This window comes from Rhinoderma darwinii, chromosome 1 (assembly GCF_050947455.1).
Source record: "Rhinoderma darwinii isolate aRhiDar2 chromosome 1, aRhiDar2.hap1, whole genome shotgun sequence".
Lineage (NCBI taxonomy): Eukaryota > Metazoa > Chordata > Amphibia > Anura > Rhinodermatidae > Rhinoderma > Rhinoderma darwinii.
In genome coordinates, this window is record NC_134687.1 from 106,141,062 (window position 1) to 106,157,298 (window position 16,237).

The 16,237-nt window shown below is 42.0% G+C and overlaps 1 protein-coding gene across 2 annotated transcripts in view; it reads left to right on the forward strand.

Moving 5' to 3' along the window:
* The window catches only part of AADAT (aminoadipate aminotransferase), a 110,391-nt gene that overhangs the window by 33,651 nt on the left and 60,503 nt on the right, over positions 1–16,237 (forward strand). For both annotated transcript variants that reach the window (XM_075849660.1, XM_075849661.1), the window contains exons 2-3: positions 4,111–4,179; positions 6,214–6,382. In XM_075849660.1, the coding sequence (XP_075705775.1) occupies positions 4,111–4,179; positions 6,214–6,382 (238 nt within the window). The remainder of the gene's footprint in view (positions 1–4,110; positions 4,180–6,213; positions 6,383–16,237) is intronic.

The window sequence follows — 16,237 nt, forward strand, 5'->3', positions numbered from 1 at the left end:
CCGCCTCTTTTTGTAAAAGAGTTTTATGTCTGTCTCCTCCAGACAATAACGGCTTAATGTGAACTATGCCCACAAACCGCATGCATCGTGCGTTACTTTCATGTTTCTCCTGCATGTGTTGTATCAACCTAGGGCATCCCTCACCTGTAATTAATGATCTTATATGTTCACTAAATCTTATATACATTGATCGTATAGTTTTTCCTATATAAAATCTACCACAGTTACAAATTACTGCATATACCACATACTGAGTCTTACAGGTTATCAGCTCGTTAATTTCAAACGCACAGCCCCCTAAATTAAGGTTCCTGGTGCGTATAATGGAATTGCAATAATTGCATTGTCTACATTTATGATTCCCTTTCGGTCCTATAGCTCATAACCAGTTCTCATTTCCCTTTTCTCTTTGGGAAAAATGGCCTTTGACCAATATGTCTTTTCAATTCCTGCATCTACGAAAAGATATTATTGTTTTTTTAACTGCGACCTCCATTAATAATGGATCATTTTCAACTAGATGCCAATTCTTTCTAATGCTTGTCCGGATCACATCACTCATTGGACTATGGCCAAAGGATAAAACAAACCGTCTGTCTTCTTTTACATTTAATTTTTTCCTCTTTTTATTGTGTTGTAATAGAGATATCTGTTTGTTATTACTTGCTTTATTCAGAGCTTCCCCTACCAATTCTGACGGATATCCCCTTAATTCTAATCTTTTTCTCATCTCATCTGCCTGTTCATAGACTGTCATATCACTGCTATTAATTCTTCTTAAACGCAAAAATTGAGCATATGGTAAGGATTGGGTTATATGTCTCGGGTGATCGCTATCATACCGTAAAAGTATATTAGTGGCTGTAGGTTTTCAATAACCTTTTGTCTGAACCACACCCCCTTCTATCGTTACATATATATCTAGGAATTCAATTTCCTGATTTCCAAACTTGTACGTAAATCTCATATTCATGGTATTTTCATTCCGATATTTTACGAATTCTAAAAATTCCTCCTGCATACCAGACCATACTATAAAAATGTCATCTTTATAACGCAAATATAATTTCAAATATTTAGCATAGGGATTAGATAGGTTGTAAATCATTTGTTCTTCTAAATCAGCTAGAAATAAGTTAGCAAAAGTTGGGGCCACTGGGGTACCCATCGCCGTTCCGGATTTTTGACGATTCCAGATGTCATCAAACTGAAAATAATTCTGACTTAACACATATATAGATTAATCTGCTTGTGCGGCAACTGGCAATTTGCAATGCCGGCGGAGGGTGATGCTGCGGCCGGCTGTCCCCACCGCCAGGTCTCCTACCTGCCCTGCTGGTGGCCTGGCTGGGCCAGGCTGCTGGTGTCTCCGTCCTCCCTCTCTTCCTGCTTGTGACCGCTTCTGCCTTCGGACGCGTGCGCTCTCTTGCCACGTCTTAAAGGGCCAGCGTGCATATCAAAACTTTCCCAATACAACCCCTTTTTCTCCTGGACTATTTAGGGCACCTACTCAGCTCACCTGGTGTCTGAGCAGCTATGTGTCCTGCAAAGGTCCCCTGTTTGCATCCTGATACCAGACGGGACTTCGTTATTTGCTATCAGTTGTATCCAGCTATCCGCTACCAGTTGGTATGCACCTATTCACTACCAGTCGGTATCCAGCTATCTGCTACCAGTCTGTATCCAGCTATACGCTACCGGTCGGTATCCGGCTATCCGATGCCGGTCGGTATCCGGCTATCCGATGCCGGTCGGTATCCGGCTATCCGCTGCCGGTCGGTATCCGGCTATCCGCTCCGGTCGGTATCCGGCTATCCGCTGCCGGTCGGTATCCGGCTATCCGCTACCGGTCGGTATCCGGCTATCCGCTACTGGTCGGTATCCGGCTATCCGCTACCGGTCGGTATCCGGCTATCCGCTACCGGTCGGTATCCGGCTATCAGTCTGTATCCAAATATCCGCTACCAGCCTGTATCCAAATATCCGCTACCAGCCTGTATCCAGCTATCTTCTTCCCGCCTGTATTCAGCAACCAACTGCCTGCCTGTATTCAGCTACATGCTACCAGTCTGTATCCACCTACTCGCTACCGGTCTGCATTCTGCTACCAGTGCGTATCCTGTTACCCACCATCAGTCTGCATCCCACTATCTACTGGCAGTCTGTAACCTGAGACGAGCCTGAGACATACTACCGGTTACAAACTGTGACTTCTGTTCCACACCTGTCTGCCAAGGTATCACCTGCCAGTGCATGTACCCTCGGTGTACTACACCATTGTATCCTGGTCTGCTGGGCCAGATTCAACTTAGACCGGGACCACCTCAAGAGGTAGCGACCTGGTTCTCCCCGCAGCGAAGTCCAGATCCCCATATGGAAGTTAAAGGGTGAAGACCGGGAAGGCTACTTAGAGGTGGCACTAAGTCAAACCAGTCGAGTAGCAGAGGGTGCACAACCCGCTGCTCCTAACACAAAGTCCCTAGCTTAGTAATGATTATGCCTCCTTAGGTCTTTATACGTTTAACCAGTTTGTATAAAAGGACACGCTCTGCAGCATCCACAAAGATGCGTACCTCTGCTACGGTTTTCTAGCCATGTCGATTTTTTTAATCCAATCTTGAGTGCCCTCAAAGTGGCTATGTACTAATTTATCCCCTATACTCCGTCCTCTTCTATATGTAATAGCTTGATGATCAGGTACAACGTCTTTTAAGTTGGGATCCATAGTGATTAATATCCAATATCTAGAGATAATATCATGCACTTCTGTGGCAGCTGAGTCGAAAGTGCATAATACATATGGGGGTCCCATTTTTAGACGTAGTTGATTAAGATGCAGTAAGTAAGGTCCTATGGTTTGCCCCACTAGCATGTTGAAATTAATAGTAGAAGGCTGCAATACTGTGGACCACCACTACAAGTGTGTTGACGATTCACAGTGAACAAGTAGAAATGAAGGGAAAATAGCGCTCCTACAAGCACTGCGGCCCCTTTAAAACAGCTGTTTGACAGGGGTGCCAGGAGTTGGATGGCCTATCTTGAGGATTGGTTTTATGTAATGTTTGTATTTTGTGATACTAAGCACCTTTCTAATATACTCAATAACTACTTAAAGAGGCTCTGTCACCAGATTTTGCAACCCCTATCTGCTATTGCAGCAGATAGGCGCTGCAATGTAGATTACAGTAACGTTTTTACTTTTTAAAAACGAGCATTTTTGGCCAAGTTATGACCATTTTCGTATTTATGCAAATGAGGCTTGCAAAAGTACAACTGGGCGTGTTGAAAAGTAAAAGTACAACTGGGCGTGTATTATGTGCGTACATCGGGGCGTGTTTACTACTTTTACTACCTGGGCGTTGTGTATAGAAGTATCATCCACTTCTCTTCACAACGCCCAGCTTCTGGCAGTGCAGACACAGCCGTGTTCTCCAGAGATCACGCTGTGTCGTCACTCACAGGTCCTGCATCGTGTCAGACGAGCGAGGACACATCGGCACCAGAGGCTACAGATGATTCTGCAGCAGCATCGGCGTTTGCAGGTAAGTCGATGTAGCTACTTACCTGCAAATGCTGATGCTGCTGCAGAATCAACTGTAGCCTCTGGTGCCGACACGATGCAGGACCTGTGAGTGACGTCACAGATCTGCACTGCCAGAAGCTGGGCGTTCTGAAGAGAAGTGGATGATACTTCTCATCAGAACGCCCAGCTAGTAAAAGTAGTAAACACGCCCCGATGTACGCACATAATACACGCCCAGTTGTACTTTTACTTTTCAACACGCCCAGTTGTACTTTTGCAAGCCTCATTTGCATAAATACGAAAATGGTCATAACTTGGCCAAAAATGCTCGTTTTTTAAAAATAAAAACGTTACTGTAATCTACATTGCAGCGCCGATCTGCTGCAATAGCAGATAGGGGTTGCAAAATCTGGTGACAGAGCCTCTTTAATATTAACTAATAAGTGATAGCACGCTGAACTCATCGTGTTTGTCATTTCTTTACATTGCCCTCAGACAGGGCAGCATAAATATCTGACTGGTCCACTTTAAACAAGCATAAGCACCATGAATTAATTGTTTGTTATATTATCTTTACCTGTTCACAGACATGAATTACGCACGTTTTCTGACAGCTGTGAGTGCGGCCAGGCAAGCCTCGCCCATAAGAGCAATGAGTAAGTATACGTATTATGCCTAATTCATTCATCATTTAGATATTTATACAAGCTAGCTATATCTATAAAATGCATACAATGGATTTTGCGTTCTATACATTCTTACTTAAAATTAACACGTTCAGAGGTGGTCATAAAAGTGGGGGTCATATTACTGATATGACCGGAGTGTAGCAGTTGGAGCAATAATCTTCATCTTTATACTGAGTTCTAGAGTCTGAAAATTTAACTAACCTTGACCTGGCCCCCTATCCTGCAGCCGCATAATACTATACATGTTTCTTCCACTTAGTTAAGCAGCGCTGAAGATCTGGAAACAGTTGGGTGTCAAAATATGGCCTAGTACTGCCTCCCTAGTACTGCCTCCCTGTCCTCATTTCAGTGACGTAGCCTTCTTCTATGGCAAGTAGCCACTAGTTGTGTTTAGGATAAAGAGGGATTCTGTTAACACTCGTTGCAACCCAATATTCCACAAATAATAACACCACACTCTTTAAAGACACCCTTTTTATACCAACAACTACTGGTCGCTGGGATGGCTGCTGGCACACAAAAATCATACCACCTTGGCCAACAAAAATCATACCACCATTGGACAACGTGCCACGATCCGCACCTTTTTAGAATAAAATTTTATGATAAGCCAACTGCATACATATGTGTTATCTGGCCTGTTCTTTTCTTTTTCTAACCCCTCAACCTGGCTGCATATACACCTCACCCTCCTACCTTTGCACATGAACCAATCCCCGACTCCCATTTTTTCTCCTAACACCTGTCCTGTTGTCTCCTTATTTATTACCTGTTCCTTATTTAGCGCCAACATACTTCGCAGCGTTATACAGATTGTCATCACTCACATCCATCCCTGTTCCCAGTGGGGCTTACAATCTAAAATACCCATCTCAAAGACACATAGGTCAATTATTAGTGGCAACAATAAGTCTATTCATATGTTTTTGGAGTATGGGAAGAAGCAGAGTACCCGAAGGAAACAAACGCCATGCAGATGTTGTCCTTGGTTGCATTTGAACCTAGAAGCCCAGTGCTCACTACTGTGCCATCATGCTACCCATATTTAAACAAAGCCTCTGGTCTATACTCCTCCAGTGCTATCTTTCCTAACCCCTAAAAATCCTGGGGTCGGTGTGACCTCACTTTTGCCTCCTCACCAGAAGCCAATGCCCTGGCTTTTCAATCTTGAGTTGACTGCGACTGTCCAATGTAAAGGTAATGAAAAAAATTAGTACATTTAACATTAATTGGATTATTGGTTCTTAATAGATACGCTTATTACCAAGATCCCAGCTGTAGTAAAACTGAGATCACTGACCCCCAGCCCAGAGAACAAATGCGATAAAAGCTGACAAGTTAATTTACAAAGCAGACATCAACTTGTCACATAATACCGCAGTGTAAGGATAGATTGATCTGCTCTGAAGAAATGCATTGTCCTCCATAACCTGATTTACACATAGCACATATTAACCTGGTGTCACTTTATTTAATACCTCCCGCAATATGTTACACTTTTATGGGGTATCGTAACTTTTACTGTATGAGCATAAAGATTATTTGTGGCTATGAGGTTATAGACTTTTGCTCTGAGAGATGACCGTTGGTTATTTAATGGCGAAATTAATTTTAAGTGCTCTGTTCATTTTAAAGTGGAATTAGGTTCTACAAAATTAGCATTTCCCTTTCTCTTTTATGTATAATTCCATCATAAACTTTGTTATTATCATCACACACAGGACATATCATCTATAAATTCTAATCAGACATTTGTGAACCAATTAATGAGAAATAGACCCTTGTGGCAAGTGATTGGCTCGAAATGGGGCTTTCTTCTTCCGTGCCTTTTGGGGCCCATTATTGTGTTGGAGCCTATCTGAGGGTTCTTTGGTAGTACTATGGTGGGCCAGTCTGACCCTGATTGTATGGGCAACATTTGCTGGGTTATTTCAACATTTCAATTCCTCCATTCTACTTTTTTTAAATTTATTTTCTATTTTTCTTTTAATTTCTTCTCAGCGGATTTATTAATGAAGTCTCCACCATCAATGATATCGTTGGCAGGGGGAGCTCCAAATCCAGATACATTCCCTTTCAAATCAGCCAGCATTACCTTAAACAATGGTACAACCATTGAAATTGGAGAGAGTTTGATGAAGAAAGCGCTACAGTATTCTGCAACACCTGGGTAAATTCTTTAGCTTGTCATTAAATTAGAGCACATATATGTTTAAATATAGATTTATAACCATCCATAGGAATATTTTAAAATATTATAAAAGCTGTGATGGGCTTTGTTGTTACACTACACATTAAGGACCATAGTTGAAATCGAGTGCTATAGCATTCTCCATTTTTCTGGGAAGGTTTTACACTAGATTTTGAAACATGTCTCTAGGGATTCATATCCATTCAGTTACAAAAGCATTAGTGATATCGGGCACTGTTATTGGGTAATGAGGCCTGGTAGCTGCATTTGGCATTCTAATTCATGCCAAAGGAGTTTGAAAGCAATACTTTACTGTTCGAACCATACAGTTATAGATCATATTTCAACAGGATTTGGTAATGGCTGAAAATGTGGCTAGATTTAAGAAAGGCTTAGACATCTTCATTGAGAAACACTATACAGGGTTAATGGTATTAATGTAGAATGTTGATCCAGGGATCTGTCCGATGGACAGCAGGGATCAGTAAGGATTTTTTTTCCACTTAGTGGCAAATTGTTCTATGCCATTCAAGAGTTGGTTTTGCCTTCCACTGGATCAACTGGGGTTTGTAACCATAAGATTTAACTTGATAGATTTAGGTCATTTTTCAACCTACTAACATAGTTCTATCAGTTGGGAAAAGACACATGTCCATCAAACTCAACCTTTCTCAATCAATTACATGCCATTCATTGCTAGATTAGTAATAACCCTCAATGCTATTTGTCAGTAAATAAACATCTAGCCCTTTTTTGAATGCTGACATGGTTTCGGCCATTTACTACCTCTTTAGGTAGGGCCTGCCATAGTTGGACTACTCTAACTGTAAAGAACCCTTTATAAAAAAGATAAAAATAAGTTTCATACTTACTTACAACTTATGTCTATTTGATAGCCAATGTGCTAAACAGCAAAAACTTTAAATTGCTTTAGTTAATAAAAATGCTGCTTTACCCCACTGAAAATGCAGACAACTAGGTGTCCCCCTTCCTGCTCAATTGCGGTCTACTGCTGGTTGCTATGTAATATCCCTCTCCAGCACCAGAGACATATTACATGCATTACATAGAGTGCAAAGATTCCTTGTTATGGTCAGTGCATGTGAACTGATGAAATCAGCTTACAGTTCACGCAGTGCCTGGCAAGTAAATCTCATTTCACCTTTATTCTCTGCTATGTTCTCTGGCCATATACATCAGTCACTGAAACTGTCAAGGGACTGATATATATGGATAGAGTACACAGCAGTGAAAAAGGTAAAATTAGATTTACTTGCCAGGCACTGCTATGTGAGATGTAAGGAGAAAGCAACAGAGTACGGCTCTGTTCACATCTGCATTATTGTTTCTGGTAAAAACATGGTCACCCCGACGAAACTCATTAATATCAATGGGTTCCACCGGTTCCAATCTGATTTTCTGACGTGCAGAACAGCGGAATATCGAACACAGGTGTGAACTAGGCCGCAGCTTATTTAGCATTCACACGGTTTCTGAATGCCTGTTCTCTTCGCTCTGTCAAACAGCATACAGGCTTGACAGAGGTGCGCTTACGTACTGGTCGGGGCATGCATCTAATTGGACAGTGAGTGCGCACGCTCCCGTTGGAGGCAGTAAGGGAAAGGACATCTCAGCATATGTATTGTTGGCAGACTTTAAAGCCTGAGAACTCGCCACCAGAAATTGAGTGGACCGCAATCAGTAACGGGGCTCTCGGTGGTAAAATAGCTAAGCTAAAACTGCAAAGATCCATTTTTAACGGCAGAAAAAGGTAAAAACATAAAGTTCATGCTTTTATTTCAACTTATGACTATAGTGCAGGCACGCTTTAAACCCATAAACCGGGAATTGTCAAGCTCAAGCACACAATTCTCAAGAGTGTACTTGTAAGATGCAGAATTAGGTCTTTTCTTTACTAAAACTAAAGGGCTCAGCCAAAACAGCCCCATGACTTTATACCTCATCCACCAAAGTTTACAGTTGACACTTCACATTAGAATAAGAAGCTTTCTTCACCAACCCAGTTGATGATTCGCCATTAAACAGTCCAATTGCGGTGTGCTTTACACCTTTCCAGCCCACTCCTGGCATTGTGCGTGACCATCTCAGGCTTGTGTTAGACTCCTCGCTATAGGAACTTAATCCATCCAGCTCCAAATTGCTTTGAGGTTTGCAACTTGTTAGTGAATGTCATTAACCCCTTAAGGACGCAGCCTAGTTTGGGCCTTAAGGCTCAGAGCCCATTTTTCAAATCTGACATATTTCACTTTATGTGGTAATAACGTCGGAATGCTTAAACCTATCCAAGCGATTCCTAGATTGTTTTCTCGTGACACTTTGGGCTTCATGTTCGAGGTAAAATTTGGTCGATATATTCAGTCTTTATTTGAGAAAAATTGCAAAATTTAGAGAAAATTTAGAAAAAATAGCATTTTTCAGAATTTAAATACATCTGCTTGAAAAACAGACGGTTATACCACCCACAATGGTCACTAGTTCACATTTCCCATATGTCTACTTTAGATTGGCATCGTTTTTTGAACATTATTTTATTTTTCTTGGACGTTACAAGGCTTAGAACATAAACAGCAATTTCTCATATTTTTAAGAAAATTTCAAAAGCCTTTTTTTTAAGGTACCTGTTCAGTTCTGAAGTGGCTTTGAGGGGCCTATGTATTAGAAACCCCCATAAAGCACCCCATTTTAAAAACTAGACCCCTCAAAGTATTCAAAACAGCATTTAGAAAGTTTTTTAACCCTTCAGGCATTTCACAGGAATTAAAGCAAAGTGGAGGTGAAATTTGCAAATTTCGTTTTTATTTCTGAATTTCAATTTTATTCTATTTTTTTTCTGTAACAAAGAAGGTTTTACCAGAGAAACACTACTAAATATGTATTGTCCAGATTCTTCAGTTTTTAGAAATGTCCCACATGTGGCCCTACTGCGCTCGTGGACTAAAACACAAGCCCCAGAAGCAAGGAAGCACCTAGTGCATTTTGGTGGTGCTTTTTTATTAGCATATATTTTAGGCAGCATGCCAGGTTTGGAGAGGTGTTGAGGTGCCAAAACAGTAGGAATCCCCCAAAACTGACCCCATTTTGGAAACTGCACCCCTCAAGGAATTAATTTATGGTTATTGTTACCATTTTGACCCCGTAGTTTTTTCACAGCGCGTATTTGAATTGGGCTGTGAAATTAAAAGAATGACAATTTTTCCAATAAGATGTCATTTTTGATCAGAATTTCTTATTTTCACAGGGAACAAAATGCCCCATTTTGTTGCCCAATTTGTCCTGAGTGTGGCAATACCCCATTTGTGGTGATAAACTGCTGTTTGGGCCCATGGGAGGCCTCAGAAGGAAAGGAGCGCTATGTGTTTGTTGGAGTCCAGATTTTGCTGGATTGGTTTTCGGGTGCCATGTCGCATTTGCAGAGCCTCAGAGGTATCAAAGCAATGGAAACCCACCAAAAGTGACCCCATTTTGGAAACAAAACCCCTCAAGGAATTTATTTATGGGTGTTGTGACCATTTAGACCCCACAGTTTTTTCACAGAACTTATTTGAATTGGGCTGTGAATTTTTAAAAAAAAACTTTTTTCCAATAAGATGTAGTTTTGGCTCAAAATGTCTTATTTTCACAACGAATAAAATACCCCATTTTGTTGCCAAATTTGTCCTGAGTGCGGCAATACCCTATTTGTGGCCATAAACTGCCGTTTGGGCCCATGGGAGGTATTAGAAGGAAAGGAGCGCTATGTGTTCTTTGGAGCACAGATTTTGCTGGATTGGTTTTCGGGTGCCATGTCGCATTTGCAGAGCCCCAAAGGTATCAAAGCAATGGAAACCCACCAGAAGTGACCCCATTTTGGAAACTACACCCCTCAAGGAATTCATTTATGGGTGTTGTGACCATTTAGACTCCACAGTTTTTTCACAGAATTTATTTGAATTGGGCTGTGAATTCAAAAAAATGTAATTTTTTCCAATAAGAGGTAGTTTTGGCTCAAAATTTCTTATTTTCACAAGGAATAAAATACCCCAATTTGTTGCCCAATTTGTCCTGAGTGCGGCAATACCCCATTTGTGGTGATAAACTGCCGTTTGGGCCCATGGGAGGCCTCAGAAGGAAAGGAGCGCTATGTGTTCTTTGGAGCCCAGATTTTGCTGGATTGGTTTTCGGGTGCCATGTCGCATTTGCAGAGCCCCAAAGGTATCAAAGCAATGGAAACCCACCAGAAGTGACCCCATTTTGGAAACTACACCCCTCAAAGAATTTATTTATGGGTGTTGTGACCATTTAGACCCCACAGTTTTTTCACAGAATTTATTTGAATTGGGCTGTGAATTCAAAAAAATGTAATTTTTTCCAATAAGAGGTAGTTTTGGCTCAAAATTTCTTATTTTCACAAGGAATAAAATACCGCATTTTGTTGCCCAATTTGTCCTGAGTGTGGCAATACCCTATTTGTGGTGATAAACTGCCGTTTGGGCCCATGGGAGGGCTCAGAAGGAAAGGACCACCATGTGGCCTACTGGGAATTTTCTGGTGCTAAGTCGTGTGTGCAGAAGCCCCTGAGGTATCAGTACAGTTGAAACCCCCGAGAAGTGACCCCGTTTTAAAAACGACACCCCTTAAGGAATTCATCTAGAGGTGTAGTGAGCATTTTGACCCCACAGGTATTGTGTAAAAGATAATGTGCAGCAGTTGGTGCAGAGTGAAATTTGCAATTTTCTATACATATATGCCAATTCAGTGTCCGATATATTGTGCCCAGCATGCGCCACCGGAGATATACACCTCATAAACTGTAATGTTGGCTCTCCCGGGTACGGAAATACCCTACATGTGGCTGTTATCAGCTGCCTGGGCACGCAGCAGGGCTCAGAGGGGAAAGATGAGGAGGGGTAAGCTGTGCGAAGTGGATCAGAGCGAGTAAAACTGGGGTAAATTAAAAATAAAGGGATGGATGATAAATTTGAAAACACTCTTTCATACAGAGCTCTAGTTTTTCGGGACACGCGTCACATTGATATATTGTGTCCTTCCTTATCCCCCTCTTATAGCAGACTCTGCACCTCTTTTGACTTTTTCCCTTCTTGCCAGTTTGGGGAACTTCTCCTAAAAAGTGTTGCCCTGGTACGATGCCTGTGGCCCCGCTTCCAGAAGTACTGTAAGGCTTCAGGACTTGATCTGACAAGTCCACCCCTCCCATGTACCTATTGTAGTGCAGGATGCAGTCTAGTTTGGGGGTCCCTGTACTGGTACCTCGTACAGGTACATGGGTACTGGTGTGGCATCTCCCTGGTCTTGTACTTGACACACAATATGTTGCTGCTAGATTGTGCCCTGCTCTCACCCCTTCTGAGCTTTGCCCTGCAGAGTCTTAGGGAGGCCTCTCAGATTTCTTCTAGCAGTGCCGCATGCCGCAGGACTTCTGGAAGCGAGGCAGTTGAAGAGTGGGACGCTGGTATAAAAATTATCCAGGTAGAGGTGGTAACCCTGGTCCAGCAGTGGGTGCACCAAATCCCACACAATTTTTGTATTAACTCCCAGTAAGGGGGGGCATTCTGGGGGCTGAGTACTGGTGTCCTTCCCTTTATATATCCTAAATTTGTAGGTATACCCGGATGCTCTCTCACACAGCTTATACATCTTCACGCCATACCTTGCCCTCTTACCCGGCAGGTACTCGCGGAATTGAAGCCTCCCTTTCAAATGTACCAGGGATTCATCTATAGAAATACACTTCTCGGGGGTGAATGCTTGGGAAAACCGGGCACTGAAATGGTCTAATAGGGGTCTCCGTTTATACAAACGGTCAAAACTGGGGTCATCTCGGGGTGGGCACGGCTCATTATGAGTATAATGTAAGAAGCGAAGTATTGCCTCATTTTTATTTTATTTTTTAGTTTCCAGCTCAGTTCTGAAGTTGCTTTGAGGGGCCCATACATTAGACACCCTTATCAAACACCCCATTTCAGAAACTAGACCCCTCAAAGTATTCACAACAGCATTTAAAAAGTTTATTAACCCTTTAGGCGTTTCACAGGAATTTAGAGCAAAGTAGAGGTGACATTTAATTAATTTAATTTAATTTATTAGGCACCATGTCCGGTTTGAAGAGGTCTTGTGGTGCTAAAACAGTGGAAACCCCCCAAAAGTGACCCCTTTTTGGAAACTAGAGACCTTGAGGAATCCATTGCAGTTTTCTTGGGGTGCATGCGACTTTTTGATCAGTTTTTATTCTAATTTTAGGTGGCGTGGTGACTAAAAAAACAGCAATTTTACTATTGTTTTTTATTCAATTTTTTTTACAGCGTTCACCGTGCGCTATAAATGTCATATTCACTTTATTCTGCGCGGCGATACGATTACGGCGATACCAGATGTTTATAGTTTTATTTTATGTCTTATGGCGTTTGCACAATAAAATACATTTTGTAAAATATAATTTATTTTTTGTGTTACCTTATTCTAAGAGCCATAACTGTTTTATTTTTCCATCAGGAAAGTCGTGCGAGGACTTATTTTTTGCGTAACGAACTGTAGTTTCGATCAGTACCATTTTTAGGTACATGCGACTTTTTGATCTCTTTTTATTCCATTTTTTGGGAGGTGAAGTGACCAAACAATTGTGATTGTGGTACGGTTTATTATTATTTTCTCTTACGGCGTTCACCGCGCAGGATAAATAACGACATAGTTTTGTAGTTCAGGCCGTTACGGACGCGGCGATACCAATTATGTATAGTTTATTTGTTTATTTATATATTTTTATTAATAATAAAGAACTGATAAGGGAAAAAGGGGGACTTTTACTTTTATTAATTTTAAATCTTTTATTTTCTTATTTTTACACAACTTTTTTTTACTTTTTTACACTTTTTTTACTTTGTCCCACTAGGGGACATGAGGGCAGGAGGCTCTGATCGCTATTCTAATACACTGCACTACATGCGTAGTGCAGTGTATTAGAGCTGTCAGCTGTTCGCTGACAGCAAGCATAGTGGGTCCTGATTTTGTCGGGACCCACTAGGCTTCCGTCGATGGCGTAGCCAGAGTCCATTGTTAGGATTCTGGTTGCCATAGTAGCCATCACGGCCCGCTATCGTGTAGCAGGCCGGCGATGGCAGCTTAACCCCTAAGAAGCCGCGATCGCTATTGAACGCGGCTTCTAAGGGGTTAATCGGCGGGGACCACCGCGATCGGTCCCTGCACACTAAGCTGTGATAGCCTGCTGTCGGAAACAGCAGGTATCACAGCTCAGACACGCGCCGGGATTAAATGGCGCCGTGTTTACTCAGAGCGCGAACGTTCTACTTAGCAGGACGTACTATTACTGACCTGAGCGCGAAGGGGTTAATACCAACAGATATCTTAAATGTGTGATACAGAGAAGTAGGCAATTACATGACTGCATGGTGCAGAGGCCTGTATTCAGGATGTAATGTTTTGTGAAGTTTTTCACACTCCCGTCAGTCGTTTCCGCAACAATTCTTCCATGACTGGAGGAGTTAAAACATTACTTTAAGCCCTATTTACATTTGGATCTAGGAATGCTATTTTTATAGTCACTGTTCGCATTAGCACAATGGATGTTGATTATCCTTTCCTCTTCCTCAAATCATAGCATCATTATAGCCAACAATGGCATTCCTATACAAAGCGTGTGTCTTATGCTTGTATTGCAGATTAATTTCATCTCCTTTTAGTTAATGAATATACAGTTAGGTCCAGAATTATTTGGACAGTGGCAAGTTTTGGCATTTTAGCTGTTTACCAGAACATATTGAATATACAGTTATATAATCAATATGGGCTTAAAGTGCAGACTCTCAGCTTTAATTTGAGGGTATTCACATCCTAATTTGAGAAAGGGTTTAGGAATTACAGCTTTTCAAGGGACCAAAAGTAATTGGACAATTATCTCATAAGATCTTTAATGGGCTATTCCCTCGTTAATCCATCATCAATTAAGCAGGTAAAAGGTCTGGAGTTGATTCCAGGTGTGGCATTTGGAAGCTGTTGCTGTGAATCCAAAACATGAGGTCAAAGGAGCTCTCAATGCAAGTGAAACAGACCATCGTTGGCTGAAAAAAATGAAGAAATCCATCAAAGAGATAGCACAAATGTTAGGAGTGGCCAAATCAACAGTTTGGTACATTCTTGAAAAAAAAGAGCGCCCTGGTGATCTCGTGAACTCCAAAAGGCTTGGACGTCCATGGAAGACAACAGTGGTGGGTGATCGCACAATCCTTTCCATGGTGAAGAAAAAACTCTTCACAACATCTACCCAAGTGAAGAACCCTCTCCTGGAAGTAGGTGTATCAGTATCTAAGTCTACCATAAAGAGAAGACTTCATGCGAGCAAATACAGAGGGTTCACCACAAGGTGCAAACCATTAATCAGCCTCAAAAATAGTAAGGACAGATTAGACTTTGTCAAACAACATGCAAGGAAGCCAGCCCAGTCCTGGAACAGCATACTTTGGACAGATGAAACTAACATTAACCTGTACCAGAATGATGGGAGGAAGAAAGTATGGCGAAGGCTTGGAACGGCTCATGATCCAAAGCACACCACATCCTCTGTAAAACATGGTGGGGGCAGTGTGATAGCATGGGCATGCATGGCTGCCAAAGGCACTGGGTCACTAGTGTTTATTGATGATGTGACTGAAGACAGAAGCAGCCGGATAAATTCTGAAGTGTTCAGGGATATACTTTCTGCTCAGATTCAACCAAATGCAGCAAGGTTGATTGGACGTGTCTTCACATTACAGATGAAAAATGGCCAAAAACATACTGCGAAAGCAATCCAGGAGTTTTTTAAGGCAAAGGAGTGGAATATTGTGCAATGGCCAAGTCAATTACCAGATCTCAATCCGATCGAGCATGCATTTCACTTGCTTAAAGTGTAGCTAAACGTTTGACAAACTTATAGTGACATGTCAGAAGTTTGTCAAACGTTTAGCTACACTTTAAGACAAAACTTAAGGCAAAAAGACCCACAAACAAGCAACAAGAAGACAGCTGCAGTAAAGGCCTGGAAAAGCATCACAAAGAGGGAAACCCAGCGTTTGTTGATGTCCATGGGTTCCAGACTTCAGGCAGTCATTGACAGCAAAGGATTCTCTACAAAGTATTAACCCTTTCACAACCAATGACGAAAATGAACGTCCTGGTCGGCTGCTAGTTCCTGCCCCAGGATGTTCATTTTCGTCAGTATTTAAAACGGTCACTCTGTGTAAACACAGAGTGACAGGCGCGCGCTGACAGCTGTCCTAGACAGCTGACATATCAGTCTCGCCGGACAGCGGACCATCGCCGCTGCTTTCGGCAATTAACCCCTTTAAAGAGGCTCTGTCACCAGATTTTGCAACCCCTATCTCCTATTGCAGCAGATTGGCGCTGCAATGGAGATAAGAGTAACGTGTTTTTTTTTTAAAAACGAGCATTTTTGGCCAAGTTATGACCATTTTTATATTTATGTAAATGAGGCTTTCTAAAGTACAACTGGGCGTGTTTAAAGTAAAAGTACAACTGGTCGTGTATTGTGTATGTACATCTGGGCGTTTTTACTTCTTTTACTAGCTGGGCGTTGTGTATAGAAGTATCAGCCACTTCTCTTCACAACGCCTAGCTTCTGGCAGTGCAGACACCGCGTGTTCTCGAGAGATCACGCTGTGACGTCACTCACTTCCTGCCCCAGGTCCTGCATCGTGTCGGACGAGCGAGGACACATCGGCACCAGAGGCTACATTTGATTCTGCAGCAGCATCAGCGTTTGCAGGTAAGTCGATGTAGCTACTTACCTGCAAACGCTGATGC